We start from the raw sequence: 16,627 nt of genomic DNA, 5'->3' as shown, positions 1-16,627 counted from the left end.
ACCCCCCGGGGGCGTTCCGGACGTCGGATGACGAGACGGGCCCGTCTCTGGCCCTGTCTCCTGCGTGAGCGGTTACGCTGTGGTTGTGGGGCAGGCATGCCTCCGCGGGAAACCTCCGGTGTCACCCCGGGGTGATGCACTCCGGTGCTGAGTCTTATTGGGCGCTCCTCCGTTACCCATGCCCAGGCCTCCTCAGGGGAGTCAAAGAAGAGGGTCTTGTTCTGAAACACAACCCAGGGGCGGGCGGGAAGAGGAGCTTGTACTGGAGGTTGAGGGCACGCATCTTTTGTTTAACCTCACCAAACGAGCAACGTTGGCCCTGGACGTAGTCTGGGAAGACCATGATCATCTGACCTTCATATTGGAGGCCTCGCTGCTTGTGGGCTTCGGGCAGAATGGTGACCCGGTGTCTGCAATTGAGGATCCACATTATTATCGACCTATGCGGTGCGCCCGGTGGTGGTTTCGACGCAAGAGAGTGATGTGCTCCACTGCGAACCACTGGGAGAGGGAACCCTCAGGCATCCACAAGCGTAGCCAACATTCGGTGAAGTTAGAGGCCCGGCCCTGTTCTGCACCTTCTGGAACCCCACCAGGCGGAGGTTGTTTAGCCATCTTCGGCCCGTCGTTGGAGCTCTTGGTTGTGAGTCTGGAGGTGAGAAACCTGGCCTTTGAGTTGGTGGTCATCATCCTCCACAGTGGATAAACTGGATGCCATTTCCTTAATCCGGAACGTAGCATTGTGGAGGTCTTGCCGGATAAGGGTCATGTTGATCCGGACATCAGCAATCTTGCTCTCCACCGAGAATTGTGAGGTATGTATGGCTTGAAGGATAGTGGTCAAGTCTGTAGCAGAGGGGGTGTCTTTGTCCGCGGTTTATCCGGTCGCCCCAGGGTCCCTGGTTGTGAACCTGTCCATTTTGGACTGCATGGCAGGAGTATTTGGGACCCGATCTCTGCCCATGGTTGTCACTGAGCAGGGCTGGAGGTCCATGCGGCCATCTGGCAGTCAGGCGGGGGGGAGAAGGAGAAGAGGAGGATGTGAGGAGAGGGGAAGGTGGCCACCCGCTCCCCTGCTGTCTGACCGACGGCCGAGACAAGCCCCAAGCAGCACCCTCAGGCCCCTATGCGAGAATCCTGGCGCAGAGACTGCTGACACACACCCCCACGCCGACCGACGGCCGAACCCCTCTAGGAGGCACCTGTCCGGCGCAAGGCCTCCGTTGCACACCGCTGGTTCCACAGTAGCCACATGAGAGGGGGAGAGCAGCCCCTCGCCAGGCCACCGGAGCCAGGCCCTCAGACCCCACTGCAGTCAAGGGGTGCAGCCAATCCTACTCCTGTCTCCGGTGGCCCACACCGGCAGCAGCGTCACCAGAGCTGGGCCCCTGAGGTCAACAGCAGGGGCCCCTGGAATGGAAGGCTGACCATAAGCTAACGGCAGCTGCAGGAGCAAGTCAGAGGTGGGGGGGCGGTGGAGGAGACCCTCTCCCAGGACACCATGCCGCTCTCTGCACACGGCCGGTTCCACCCCCCCAGGTGGTCTCTCGCGCCAGAAGTATCTCCAGAGCCCCCAAGTCAATGCCCCGATTCCACCTACCCAGCAGGCAGCCCAGAGTGTGCGGGGGTACCTCACAACGCAGTCCCAGGCCCCCCCCCTGCCGCTAGGGCACTCACCAGAACCCTGGAGCCTTTGCACTCTGGATCCCGGACGGTCCCTCCGGAAGGCGTGTGGGCCGCAGATCGTCAGTTGCAGCCGGATCCTGGCTGATGACAGTCTCCGTTCCCGCTGCCCGAAATGGTGGCCGGCACCGCAGCTTTGCCACAAAAGAGCCAACGGACCAGTCCTGGTTGTCTCAGACCACCTCAGCCCGCACTGGGAGCCTCGCACCAGGGAGGCTGGGCCCCACGCCAGGAGCGGGCAGGAAAGTGCCAGCAATAGGCTGCCAAGTCAGAGTCTTGGCCGGCCAGGAGAGGGATCTGCCGGTGGGCATCAGGTGGCGGCCGGTCCCACAGCTCGCCCAGGGAGGTCGGCTGTCTGCCTTCTGCGGGTGCCTCACCGTATCGCCACAGGCCATCCCTGTAATCCCGGTCACAATGGTACGAACATGGGCTGCACACCTCCTGAGAGTTTGTTTGCCGCAAGTCAAGGCACAGAGGCCGGCATGTTGTGAGCGAGGGCACCCTGCCGGCGGCGTGTTGAGCTCGAAAACGCAGGGTCACGGGGAGCCCCGCGGCTGGAAATTCATGCCAGCAGTTGTAGTGATGAATTGGCAGCGAGTTGTAAGGCTGGATGGCTGCAGAGACAGGCGGATCTTGGCCGGATGACGGAAGGGACCAGGAGCACTCTTAGAGTGCGACCGCAATCTTTACGCACCAAGCCACGCCCCCCCATAGTGTCGAATTTAACATAAATTAAGGCCTCAAAATAAAACCCTGAAATCAAAATAAATGCATTTAATAAGAAGAGACGATAAATGCTAGAATACAAGTCTAAGCTACATCCAAACGCCGCTAATATGACGGGATGGAGTATGCCAACAGTCTTAAACCCCCCTACTTAATCAAGGGACCCTTATTAGACAACAAAAGACCGAAGCCTCAATGTACTGCCCATTACAACCTCTTCTATATGTTGATTCAACCTATGCCTGACTAATGAACTAGGGTGCAACTGGTCCTGGGTTGTTTGCGTTCCAATTCAGGGAGGACCTGGCCTAGTAGTTCCTGTCGGACTACTCCATTGTAAAAAGTCAAAGAACTATCTCTGGAGGAGGTAGTTTTACAGGAAAATTTCACACTCACTCACACTAGATACTACTAATGATATTTTAAGTCACTGGTCACAAACTAGTTTATATCGTTCACAGTCTTTTTATTAAAAAGCATATAGATTAAAAGCTCATTGCAGAATCAATGCAATAATACATACAAAATAAAAACATTTCATATTGTACAATAAATTAAAAAAGAATATTAAAATGTGTTCATAGTTATACAGTTTAACAAGCAGAGAAAGAAAATACACATCTCTAAATTATCAACATGGTCCTATCACTGATTATAGAAAACATTATTAAAGAATACAAAAGAATAACACAATCTTTACAGGATGAAGTAAAGAAAAAAGGAAAAGAAACCCCCACCATTCAACAACACCTTTTTTGGTTACGGATTGTAAGATTCACCAACCTTTAAACAGGTTTCCCGTATTGCAATAAGCAAAATATCGAGAATCTCCTGGGCTTGAATTCTATAAGAGAAAAAGCGTCGACGCGTTTCGGTGTGTTGGCCCTTGGATGTGGTCACACCTTCGTCAGGACAGTTCAGAATCGTTTGGGGTTTTAAAAAGTATCCTTCCTTGTGATAGGGATCATAATTTCTTGTATTGAGATTTGGACAGTTTCCTCCCCCAGCTAGACCTTGGACACGGTCTTTCAGTGGAAATTACAGCGAATCAATAGGGATGTTCACTCGCCCTTAGGTATCAAAAAGTGCCCTCTGGATATAGGGCTTCTGGATATATCTTCTTCCAGTTACATTCATGGGACCCCTTTGGATATAAATGGTAGTCCCTTCCCAGTGGTTTTCCTTCTTTTGCTTAACTTCCACTCGCCTCTTGATAACGGGTAGTGGGTTGTAGGTAATTTAATAGATCTTTTCTGTCATAAAATCAAGGGCCGCCACGGGTACGTCCGGTCTTGTGTTTTCTCTGCCATTGGAGCAGGGTGAAGAATGATTTGAATATGGCCGGGACCAAACTGAGATGGCATGGTGTGCACAATAACGATGGACGGATATGCGGCCCGAATAATTACCAGTGGCTGAGACTAATTCAAGCATTCCATCCATCACTTTTTTGTATACTTTAGTGTGTTGCCCTAGGTGAGACGGGTATGCCCAGACGTGGGTCCCAAGCACACTGTGAAACTGGAACCAAGCTATAACTGGCTGATGAGCCTTCACTAGGGCCAAACCGGTCCTGGATTGCCTGTGTTCCGGTTCAGGGAGGACCTGGCTTGACAGTCTGGGCTGGCATGTTCCCAATGGAGCAGGGTGAAGACTAATTTGGATATAAACTGGGGTGGTCTGGGGTGCCAAAACGATAGACTGGGATGGGCCCAGAGTATTTACCAGTGGCGGAGAATAATTCAAGCATTCCATCCATCACTTCTCTGTAAAGTTTACTGATGGGCTACCAGCTTGTTTGCTTGCAAAATAATTCCTGAAATCTGCTCCAATTTGGTTATAATATAATTGTGATAATACTGGTATGAGACAAGAAGTGGTTCTTTTCCCCTTATCCACATGACTATCTTTCCCAAAAAAGTAAAGGTTTGCTTACCATGTAAATTATTCCCCGTGCTTAATACTCATGGGGTGATGTTTTTTAGGATCTTGGCTAAGTGGCACTGATAACACAGCTTTCAGTATCTAACAACATTGATTTTTACCTGGCCAGTCTATGATAGATCATTGATAAATCACATTCCAGCATGTGGGTTATCTTCAGGCTTGCCCTTACTGAAGTAGACAAAGCATTATAGATGGTTGAATCAGAATTCCTGTAGACAGTCTGATCCAAATGTTTGAGCACTGTTTAATTTTCTGGAAAAGCGTCTCTACTAGGACTCTGAATTATGTGTATCATTTGATGCCTGTCAAAATGTTTTAGTTTAACTGAGGCAGCTCTTTTGATTCATCATTGATCTGCTGCCATTTAAAGTCAAAAGAGAGCCCAGAGTTTTACTTCTTGTCTATGAAGGACCATGATGCGTTTTCCGTTTTATTGAGATAACAGTGCAGTTTTCTTTACTGATCCCAGCAGTGCATTGGCAGCTGTAAAGGCAAATGCATCCGAGCACTAGACCAATTTACAAATATACACTGAATACAGGGAAATGTAGGTTAATAGATGTAATTACCCATCTTCTAGCCCATCAATGGCTAAATCAACTGATGAGTTGGAGTATTTAATTGACGACAGTTCCATAAGACTATTTCTGCTAAATTATGGCAATATATTAAAGCAAATAACTATTTAAAAAAATGGATAGATATCAATTCATTCTGATAAGACGCATTCATTTGAACCATTTGATTATTTCTTAGCTTTCTCTGGTCATGTTATTGTAGTGAAATTGAGATATACTTTACAAATGTATGGATTTTATTGTGCTGCTATTTAAATCAAGATCAGATATCTCTTCTTTGCTTCCACAAATAGAAAGTGGAATTTGACTGAGTACATCAGTAGAACCACACCTTTTTACCTTAATACCAGATTGTAATCTTTGAAACCAAGCAACACACTCCTGATTACTATTCCACTGTCTTCTGAACATTTCTTATGTGGATATATAGTTTTGTTTGTTTATTTATTTTTACAGATTTCCAGCACAAGTTCACCGTGCAGGCATCTCCAACCATGGACAAAAAGAAGAGTTTCATCAGTAACCGATCCAGCCCTCCTGCAAGTCCAACAGTTATCCCGCGACTCAGGGCCATACAATGTAAGCAACTTATACAAAGTGATGCGCAAAGAAATACAGCTGTGACTCAAAAACAGTTACCAGATCATATTATATTTATTTGTTGAATGCAACTGCTGCCTTCATAAGGTTGTACTGGTGTTAGAGCTCTAAAAAAGGAGGATAAAAGAAAAAAGTAAAAGTACTGAGACAGCCAGGTTTTAATAGATTTTTTTAAAGTGGTGTGGTGACTGATTTGGCGCTTGTGAGGTGGAAGTTGACTCTAGTTTTGACGGGCTGGCTGATGGAAGTTTATTTTTTGATTTAGGTAGATAGATCCTCTGTTGTATAGAGCCTGGTGAGGCAAAACAGTTTTCAATTGAATACACAGACCTCAAAAAATCATTACAATTATGCAACACCTCTAAGTCTTGTGCCCTCAATAATCTGCTTAGCCTAAATGTAATGCTCTAAACCTGTAAATTGGTCTCAAATGTTGTGATCCTGGGCAAATATTCTATTTTATTGAGTCACCTTTTTTTTCATTATTGCATACGAGAGCACCTTCAAATACGTGAGGTCAGTATATCTCCTGTACAAAAACCTTTTTTTTTATTTAATAGACTACGGGCCAGATGTACGAACAGTTTGTGTACGCAAAAACCTACATGGCCATGTATAAACTATAAATTGCGACTCGCAAAATAGTGTTTTGCAACACGCGATTAGAAAGGGGCGTTCCCTTCCTAATAGTGAGTCTCCAGCAATGTATGAATGTTTTGTGACCGCAATTGCAGTTGCAAAACACTCACAATTTACTGCCCTCTTCCAGAGGGTGGTAATGGAGTTGCAAATGGGAAGGGGTACCCAGATGACCCCTTCCCCTTTGTGACTGGCTCTAGAAATACTTTTTATGGGCAGGCAGTGGACCACTGCCTGCCCTTAAAAAATAAAAATGAAAACGTTTACCTTTTTTTTTTTTTTTTAAATGCATCCTATTTTTCTGTAAGGAAAACAGGATGCATTTAAAACAAGCATTTACAATGCAACGGTTTCGCCTTTGGAAAAGTTAGAGCTATTGGCATTGTAAATGACAAAATTTGTATTTATTTGTTGGTTTTGAAAACAGATAAATAAATGGCATTGTCATTTACATTGCCAATAGCTTAATCTCTCGCAAATGTGAGCCCTATTGTACCCTACGGACGAGCTCAGCAGACAGCAATTACTACCACACTCCCACACCTCAGAGCCACACACACACACACACCCGGAGCCACACACACACACCCAGAGCCAGCCACCCACACCCAGAGCCAGCCACACACACACACCCAGAGCCACACACACACACACCTAGAGCCACACACACACACACCCACCCAGAGCCACACACACACACACACCCAGAGCCACACACACCCAGAGCCACACACACACACACACACACCCAGAGCCACACACACACACACACACCCAGAGCCACACACACACACACACCCCCAGAGCCACACACACACACACACACACACACCCAGGCAGCAAGCAGCACCGCCTCATATGCAAAGAACGTGACGTAAAAGCACAGCCTAGCCTACTTGCCACCGAGCACCGCCCCGGCCCCTACTTCCGGAGATAAAATGTCGTTTCCCGAGGGCGGGATAGATATTGAATGGAATCCATTCTAAGGTCAGGCATGAAGAACGCCGCTAAAAAGCCGATTCAGTTAAATAATGATCATGTTATAGTCGAGGTATAAATAAAAACGCGTGGTTCGCAATTAAACAAAAGCGTATTTGGTTATGAATTCTTAATTCATAACTATTTTATTGAATATTATAGAATAATACGCTTAAGAATAGGAAACGTTAAAGCATACCACTTCTTATGATTGCAACGAAAAGTGTGTATTGGAAAACGTGGCTAGTTTGACTCCAGTGCTCACAATCTGTCGGCGGGTTCACGCTTATTGAGAACCTATACATCCTCTGGATCATTCCAGGAGCCGCTTAAACAGACAAAATGTGGGCAATAGTTATTCTATTAATAGCTGCTATGCGCTCATTCTTGAGAAGAGTTGGGTAAGAAAACCTGTCCACCGCGGGCTTGGCAACAGCGTCAGCCAATGACAAAATGTCAACGTCGCCTTGGCAACGCACAAACAAATGTGCTCCGCCAATCCACAGGAAGGAAGGGGCGGAGAACGCGTGGTGAGATCAGGGCAAAGATAGTGTGAGAAGCAGTGACGTTGAAATAAAACCCTACGTTGCAGACAACTCGACCCTTCAGTTCCAGTTTGATGAGCCGATAGTTAGTGCAAGAAATCAAACCAGAGCCGGAATAGATCCCATCCCCCGAATGTACCCAGTAATCAATTTAAGTGGGTTTGGAACCACACGAGAAGAAAACTGAAAGTTCCGTTCCGATCATCAAACAGTAGTAAATGGGAATCATCATTCTTTGCAAACACGAATTAATAGTACAATGTAACTTTGATCAGTATTAATAAATGCAACTTAAGACTTTTATGTCGCTGTCTTATGGAACACTCCTGGAGAGGTCAGCAACACATGACGCTTCCAGTCAATGTAAGGCAGAGGCGCAGCAGCCCCCACCCTCCTGTTTGCACACCAACCACTGGTCCCAAACAGGATTGAACCGCTTCTAACAAAGGGTAGAAACTTGAGAACAAGCATTTACAAGTGGGGCCGGAGACACGGACAGCGGGATGGGGGGGCGGGAACGGGCACACGGACAGCGGGAGGGGGGGGGAGCACTCACCTGGACTTCTTCCGGCAGCGGTCGGCCTGGAGGAATGACAAAAAAAACCTCTGAAGAAAAAAAAAATAAACCACCGCCCACCGCCACAATGACGTTCACAGAGGGGCGGAGAGCGAAAAAATCACAGGAATGCCCACGAATCTGCTCCGACAATTACGGACAGCTCTCTCTTCCAATGGCTAGCCTCCATTTATGGAGCTAGCCAATGGAACAGAGAGGCGGGACATAGCCCCGTACTGCTAAAACATAAGATTTCGCCTGCACGAACACTGCTGCGCAGTGGACGCCAGGCGAAACCTAAAAAACTGCTTTATTGACAAGCAGTTCCAGACATGGAGGTCTGCTGAGCCCAGCAGGCCACCATCACTGGGAGGGCCAGCCATTCCCAATGGGGTCGCAAATTGAGAGTGGCTCATTAATATGCATGAGCCTTGCATTTTGCGACCTCATTGGGAATCGCTAACAGTGTCTCTGACACTGTTGTACATTCCAAATTGCAAGTCACAATTTGGAATGGTCTTACATCTGGCCCATCATGTTTGCTCCATGTGTAATAAGAATCTAGCCTACAGATAGGGTACACAAGACCACTGACTTGCCTCTTTGTTCATTAACAGCATTGTCATCGGGGCAGGGAAGGAATATTTCTCAGTTCATGTTTAAAAACTCACTTTTAATAAATGTGTTACTAAAGCATGTGTGGTGACTCACTTTGATTTACAGCCAGCACCTTCTCCATTGAAATGGCCATAAAATTTCCCACTGACATGCGTTTTTACTGATAAAACTATATAGCGTACAAATGATGTTTGTAAATCGGAATTCAGCAAATATTTATCATTTGCACATAAATAAGTAAATAGTTCTGATTTGTTTTGAGGCTATTACATTTGCATTTCTGAATTACAAAAAAATGTGCTTTCCTAACTGCTGATATATTTTGAAATATTTGTACTGCTTATTTGCAAGCTATTTAAATGGTGTGTGTAATGAAAAACAACATCCTACAGCCTTTCTTATCAAACTTCCTGTACCCCACCACAGTTGTCAGACCGTTCACTTTATAAAATCGTCTTACTTTGGAGGCAGAGAAAGAAGAGTAAACACCAATCTACGTGATAAAACATGCAGCAATTTGTAAGAAGACATAAGCTCACAGTTGATTTCCGCCTCTAAACACACAGAAAGCCAAGGGCTGGTCTGACAGTGTATGCGCCGTTTTTTCGGCTGTTCGTGGGCTGGTTTTTACTATTGATTTTCCTGATATTGTTGCAAAAAATGACTGCAGTAACCTTACATCCATGCAGTCTCCTATGCCTTGCAAAACTGGTATACAGCGTGTCTTTATAAGTTCAAAACTGCCTTGATTTGCAAACATGAACTACTTTTTTAGCTCTCTAATTCACTAATTGGGGCCACTTTTATTTTGGGCCTTAGGCATATTTTCTAACCTAGTCTGATCCTGACTGTCAATGTGACAAGATAAATAAAATAATTTTAAGGCGTCTTTGTTGTGGTTATGGTCCTTCGTGTATTTTACCCCTAAGTCTGGAGGTGAGGGTAGTGTCTTCAGATGTTTTCATTTCTGGTGCTAAGGCGAATGGGCCCTCTCAAGCTCCTGTTAAAGCCCTTTTTTATCCTCAAATTGCCGCTCTTTAGTGAAACACAAGTTTGAAAGCTGTGTCTTCATCTCTTATCATCTATCAACACAATTTTATTGACAGAAACTTGGTTGTCTGAAAATGTAGATCCTGATGTGCTGCTGGCCGGTCTGTCACGCTATGCAATAGTCAGACTGGATAGACAAGCCTAATGGTGGGTGGGGGGTATTGCTGTTATTGGTAAGCAATCTCTTACCTGTACCTTTTCCAAATTGACTGTAGCTGGCTGCGAGGCAGCTCTTTCTTTTTTTGACTTGTACCATCAATTTCACCTTGTCTGGGGTTTTGATTTATGGGCTACCTGGACCAGCCTGTGATTTCGTTTCTTCCCTAGCTGATGTTTTTTCTCCCTTCTCTGGTATTCCATTATTCTAATTTAGCTTTTTGAGGATCTCTCTTGTTCTATGACAATGGTGCTATGTGCAGATTTAGCAGGGCTTCAACTGTCGTAATTTGTTTCTTGGCCTACTCATAAGAGCGGGTATACGCTCAACCCTATTTTTTCAAACGTTAGTGAGCTTGTGGTTGATTCTCAGCTGTCTCTTCCTTGGTCTGATCACTTAAATATCCCTTTTCAGGTTCCCATACCAAAAGTCTCCTCTAGTTTAAGTTCTGGTCTGAGGTTTAGATCTAGGAGATGGGCCAAGGCTACTATCAGTAATTTTACCAATGCCCTGGCCATAACCTGCCCCAAACTTCACAACTGTGTCTCCATTGCTAATACGCAAGTGGATCACTGGATAGCCCCAGGGCTCTCGATTGTATTGCTACTATAGTGGAGAGGGTATCACCCTGAACTAAATTCTCAGCGGGCTGGTTCAGTGATGAACTTGCTATCCTTAAAACCAATTGCGGATGCTGTGAGCGTATGTGGCGTAGGAATTTCGATTAGACTAGTAAGGAGATTTACCATCTAGCCTTGAAATCTTATCATAGTCATATTAGGTATGTGCATCGAGCTTTTTACGCAAATAAAATTGAGTCTGCTCAAAACTCTTCTAGAGAGATATTTGCGATTGTTAAATCTTTATCCTCAATGAATCGTGTTTCAGCGGATGTCGCCTCGTCTGAGTATAGCTGCAATAGTCTAGCTCGCTATTTCTCTGATAAAGTAGCAGGTATTTATTCCTCTTTTCCGGAGGTTGCCAGAAATGCTCCATGTCTTGAGGTCTGGTTTACATCTTCTACAGACCCCAACCTCTTACAGTCTAAACCTATTGCTCTTTTGGAGTCACAGACTTGCATGGCATTATTAAAGTCTGACTCTCCTCTTGACTTGGCCTCTCCTGGGATCTTGAAGCGTGGAATGATGAGCTCCTTCCATTTTTAAGAGATCTCTTGAACAATTCTTTTATGGTGTCCCAGGTGCCTCTGAGTTGGAAACATGCCTCAGTGGTTCCGCCGCTGGGCTTAGGGATGAGGTCCAACTAAGTTTCCTTGGTTCCCAATGTGAGCGGTGGAACCCCCAGTAGCACAGCCACTAGAGGCGCTGATTGGGGAGGGAGATCGAGTGTACATTTATTTTCAATCATGACCGTTTTATGGTGGGATGGGGGTGTGTAGGGAGTGGACCCCCATTAACAGTATTCTGCGCATCCCTAGGTGCTGCCTAGGGAACCTGTACTTCCCGATGTGCCATCTGAGATACAGTGATCCCCCTCCCCCTAAATTGTGGTAGGTGTTAGAATTACTAAGATGAAACACACCCACTGAGGCCTGACTACTGGTTGCCCGGTGAAATTGGAAGCTATTCACCTGGGGGGCATGGGCCGAGCCACTAGGTGCCTGACAGGAGCCCCCCTCCATCCAACTCCTATATCATGCCCTGGGGGACTGTTATTATGTATGGAGGCAAGAGAGTTACATTTTAACTCAATGCCTTCCAACTTAGAAATTACAGGTGCTAACAAGGCTTCGGTCAGAGTCTCCAGCCTTCCAAAGAGGCTGTCCAGCAGCAGATCCAGATTAAATTCCGCTGGTGGCAGAGTTGCTTTTGTCCATGGTGACGTTCTAAAGGCTCTGCTTCCACCGGCTCATTTTCTCTTGGTTGGGGGGCCATACCGGATCATTCCCTGCTGTTAAGGTAGCTGTGCCAGTACAGATAGCTAGGTCCATATCACCCATTGGGCCTTCCATCAATGTGGGTGGAGGTCTGGAGAAACACATTTCTCTAGAGGAGACCCCAATTGCCTCCTGTGTTAGACCATGACCAATAGTGCCCAATGCTAGTTTCTCAGTCTCCATGGATGGCCTTTTTTCGGTCAGAGCTATCTCCTTCGTTACAACATTAGCCGCTCTGGTTAAAAAGGAGTCTATCTTCCCAACTGGCCCTACGACCTTTGTCCATGGAGGGCCCCAAGCAACTCATTTCCTTTTGCCCATCGCTAGCTAGTCAAAAGTCCCTTTGACTTAAATAAACGCACAGTAAACCTGCAGAGCAACATTTGTACACTCAACTTCAAAAATAGAGAACACAGGAGGAACTTCTTTGACTTCTTTGACTTGGTCTTACGTCCTAGGGGCTAAAAAATGACATTAAAAAGGGACACAGTCAACAAACACCATAGAATAAGAGTCATGTAAGTACCTTTTTCCCGCCCTTGGGGGCTTTAGTCCAAAAAACTGTGTACTGGGAAAACCGGGTCCTGACGGCAAGGATCCTGGAAAGATGAGAGAAGACACCTGGCTCAGCCCAGCCTCTTCCGGTCTCGGACGGGCATAGACAGGCCTGCCGTTGGCCCGGGCACTCCTGCCCGCGTCCCGCGCTGCGGGAGCCCCTGCCTCCTTTTAAGCGCCTCCTGGCGTGATGGAACGCGTGGTTGCCTCCCCGGCGCTTAGGATTATGGGAAATGGAGTCCCCCAACGGCAGCAACGAGGTGCTGGTGGCTGGCCGCAAGAAATTACACAAAGTAGGCTGCGCTGCAGGAGCCCCTGCCCACTTTTAAACGCCTCCTGGCATGATGGAACGCGTGGGCGCCTCCCCGGCGCTTAGGATTATGGGAAATAGAGTCCCCCAATGACAGCAACGAGGTTGTGGCGGTCGGCCACAAGTAATTACACAAAGTGGGCTATTTACTTTCATTATTTTTAAGGACCCAAGCCAAAATTGTATTGCATGTATATCTTCCCGAATTAAATGAATAAAGTTAGCTACATTTGTGAGAGATTTGCATAAGAAACCTTATTGCTATTGTGAAAAAGAGATAAGTAAAAAAGCCTCCAAAGCATGAGAAACATTAAGGGGTACACTTGGAATACTTAATGGTATGCAAAAATACTAGTTTGAAAACCAATGCAGGATATGAAATAACGAATGGAATTCATGAAAGATAAACTTTCAGGATGACCATGCGGCAAAACACAATGCTGTTACTTAGAAAAGGCATAAGGAGACTTACCTACTTCCTCAGTAGCACATTTCCAAGCATGGGACATTCCTTAATTCAAGAACGGTTACTGCAAATGGAGGATCCTTCACTTTGGGGTGCAACCGCACCCAAGGATGTACATACAATGTGCACAAACAGTACAGTTATAGTCTGACCCCGATGGGCGCTTCTGTACATAAGGCACAGGGATTTCAACAGAGCGCATAATATCTTCATGATCACAAGTAGATTCCGAAAACTATTCCTCTCCCCTGCAATAAATATCTTGTTTTCTGAAGTGGACTTTGAGCATGATCACTGGCGAGGTTGTCCAAAGGGAGGATCCATAAAGTTGGAATATTTAACCTTGCGCTCATACTTACCAGCTCCTACTACGAGCAAAGCTATCTTCCATTCTTTTGAACTGTAACTGTAGATTTTTTATGAGGCTAACCTGGGTGAATCTGGATGCCTACCCCACGTTTGAAGGGGTCCTAGGAAGACAAAGGGCAAGTCATGCTCTAATCCAAGGATGTATGTAAAAGTAGGATTTGACTAAGGAGTTATTATTCCATAAACCTCCATGTTAAGTTGTAGTGATCACAGACATGTGCCTTTCTGGGTTCAAGTTCAAGTTCAAGAATTTGTATAGCGCACTACTCACCCAGAGGGGCTCAGGGCGCTTGGGGAGGGGGTTCATTATTTATCGAATAGCCAGGTTTTAAGTTCTTTTCTGAAGGAGATGTGGTTTTGTGTGAGGCGGAGGTGAGTCGGGAGTGAGTTCCAGGTCCTGGCCACCAAGTAGGAGAAGGATCTACCTCCCATGGTGGATCTTTGGATACGCGGGACTGCGGCGAGGCCTTGATTGGAGGATCTTAGTTGGCGGGTGGGTGTGTAGAAGGATAGTCGAGTGTTGAGGCATTCGGGTCCTAGTTTGTAGAGGGCCTTGTGTGCGTGGGTGAGGAGACGGAATGTTATTCTCTTGTTGATGGGAAGCCAGTGGAGGTCATCTGGGCAACTTCACAGCAAGGGACACTAGTTGGAGATGGAAAACATCTCTACCTAAATGTCAAAATGTTGACGTCAGTCAAAGAATATCGTCAGCCGTTTCTACTGAATGAATGTTTGAGTGGTGAAAGTTCTCATTGACAGTACCAATACTGTGCCTTGCATCAGGAAGTAGGGAAGAGCAAGGCCTCCCTTTGTGCATTTTGTGTCTGTAGAGCCACCCTTTTTAAAGAGCAATTTAGTAGAGACTCTAAGTTGTTGCAAATAGTTCTGAGCAATTTTCAGGGAAACCAGACAATGTCTTGATATCCACAAATAAAAGCCTATAATGACAGGACTCCACCAGCAGAGAAGCACAACCAAATTAACTAGTGGAAGCTTTTTTGATTACAGTGTCAGAAGAAATTCTATGTGCTTTTTCGTTAATATCTCTGATAGAAGAATGTTAGGAAAATTAAGTTGTTCTTTTGCAGGATTGCTCCAGCTTGGTACACTTGGAGAACTTGGGGACTCCAGAGCTGTTTAGACCAGAGGGACATATTTTCAATATGGGTTCTGTGCAAAATGAGGGATTTTACCCACAAAGCGCTCTTTGCATCAATTCTTGCATTATCTTATATTTCTGGACGACTCAGATGTCATCATTGTTCCATAAGAGTTTATTTATCAGGCATACCTTAATCCAGCGTATCTTGTTGTAACTGAACCAATTCATGGAACGCTTGAAAGGCTTTCTTAGAGCTTATTAACCCCTTCACTGCGGCGGCTATTCCGCCGCAGTGCTAAGGGGGCGGGGCGGCCGCGCGGTGGCCGCATGCTGGTGACGGAACCGCTCCGTCACCAGCCTCGGTTGAGCTGTGCTCATGACGGAGCGGTTCCGTCATGGCCCGCCCCGCTCAATGGAACGCTCAGCGCAGGCGCGGAATTCGCGCCGCGCAGGCGCGCCGAGAGGGCCATGACGGAACCGCTCCGTCATCAGCACAGCGCACCCGCAGCTGATGACGGAGCGGTTCCGTCATCAGCGTCCAAGGGGTTAAGAAGTTCAAAAACCAACTACATCATTGCTGCTCAATACTGTATTATCAAAGCTGATGGGGCAACCACTTAGCTTGTGCATAAGTGTGACAAATTCAGTGTCTTCGAAGACAGCATTCTTTATAACAAAAAATGTTAGCAAGACTTGAAGGATGTTACCACACTCACAACAGTAGCAGGGAAGCAACCTAACTGTAGAAGAGAACAGCAACAACCACTGTAAACACCAGCCAACCTGCAGAATGTTCTAACTCATGCCTACATGCACATCCTAACAACACTGAAATTATTCTATAGTATGCCTTAGATTCCATTCAGCATCCCAGCATTTCCACTCACCACACTTTTCCCCCCACTAAATCTGATGTATGTATAAAAAGAAAATAATATAATTTAATTAGTGTGGAAGCATAATATGAGTTCACTCAAGAAGAATTCGGACACACATAAATGCAATACATTATATAAATCCTTTGCAAGTTCAATTGGCGACATCCTCTTTTTGGAAAGATAGTGGAAAAACAGTTTTTTGTCACTGTTTTCTTACATGACAGCATGACGTTAACAGGAAGAGGCATAGTGTATTACGACACAGCAGGAGTCCCAGACTCCTACACTTTCACCTCCCATGCACAATGTTTGGCAAACATTTTCTCTCCTTTAATAGGAAACACAGAAATGTTGCTCTTGTTCTAAACCCTTACCGCTGTCCAAGACTATCGCATCTTGCTTCATCATCTTCATACGCTGTGGCAGGCACATCTGAACTCACCCTTGTTTGACCACCCACCCTTTCTAATCTCATCCAATCACTTTCAACAACTTCAACACTCTTTCCCACCTTGCCTTTATAATTGTTTTGCTGGACCTTCCTTACATCACCCACACCGCTCAACGTTTTGGGATTCACAATCTTCGTTTCCGTCCATTCCTTACTAGCACATTCCCTGCCACTCTCTCTCTTTACAGTACAAAAGGAGTCATGCCTGTGCTTGGGCGGAGAGTAGTATGCACAGCCCTTATATTCGTCAACACCTCCTTCATGTCCAGCCCATTCGTCATCTGCACCTGAAAAATGTCCTTTATGATTCTCATGAAACGCTCGGTGAGACCATTACTAATGAGATGGTAAATCTAAGACGTCACATACTTCACACTAAGTTGATGGAGACGCTTTTTTAGTCTCTTTTATGACTGGGAGAGGTCCATTCTCAGTGACCAATTTCTCTTGATAGCCATCCCTTTTAAAAATGCCCTTTTGCAATTTTTATACATTCCTGACCATATTATCTAAAAACCTGAC

The 16,627-nt window shown here is 46.0% G+C and overlaps 1 protein-coding gene across 1 annotated transcript in view; it reads left to right on the top strand.

Annotated features, from left to right (window-relative positions):
* MAP3K9 (mitogen-activated protein kinase kinase kinase 9) overlaps positions 1-16,627 on the top strand; it is a 416,748-nt gene that overhangs the window by 284,466 nt on the left and 115,655 nt on the right. Inside the window, exon 7 of the mRNA XM_086936581.1 lies at positions 5,391-5,513. Within this exon, the coding sequence (XP_086792707.1) occupies positions 5,391-5,513 (123 nt within the window). The remainder of the gene's footprint in view (positions 1-5,390; positions 5,514-16,627) is intronic.

This window comes from Lissotriton vulgaris, chromosome 9 (genome assembly GCF_964263255.1).
Source record: "Lissotriton vulgaris chromosome 9, aLisVul1.2, whole genome shotgun sequence".
In the NCBI taxonomy this organism is placed as follows: Eukaryota; Metazoa; Chordata; class Amphibia; order Caudata; family Salamandridae; genus Lissotriton; species Lissotriton vulgaris.
Note: the sequence above shows the minus strand (reverse complement) of the source record. Positions and strands in the feature narration are given on the sequence as shown.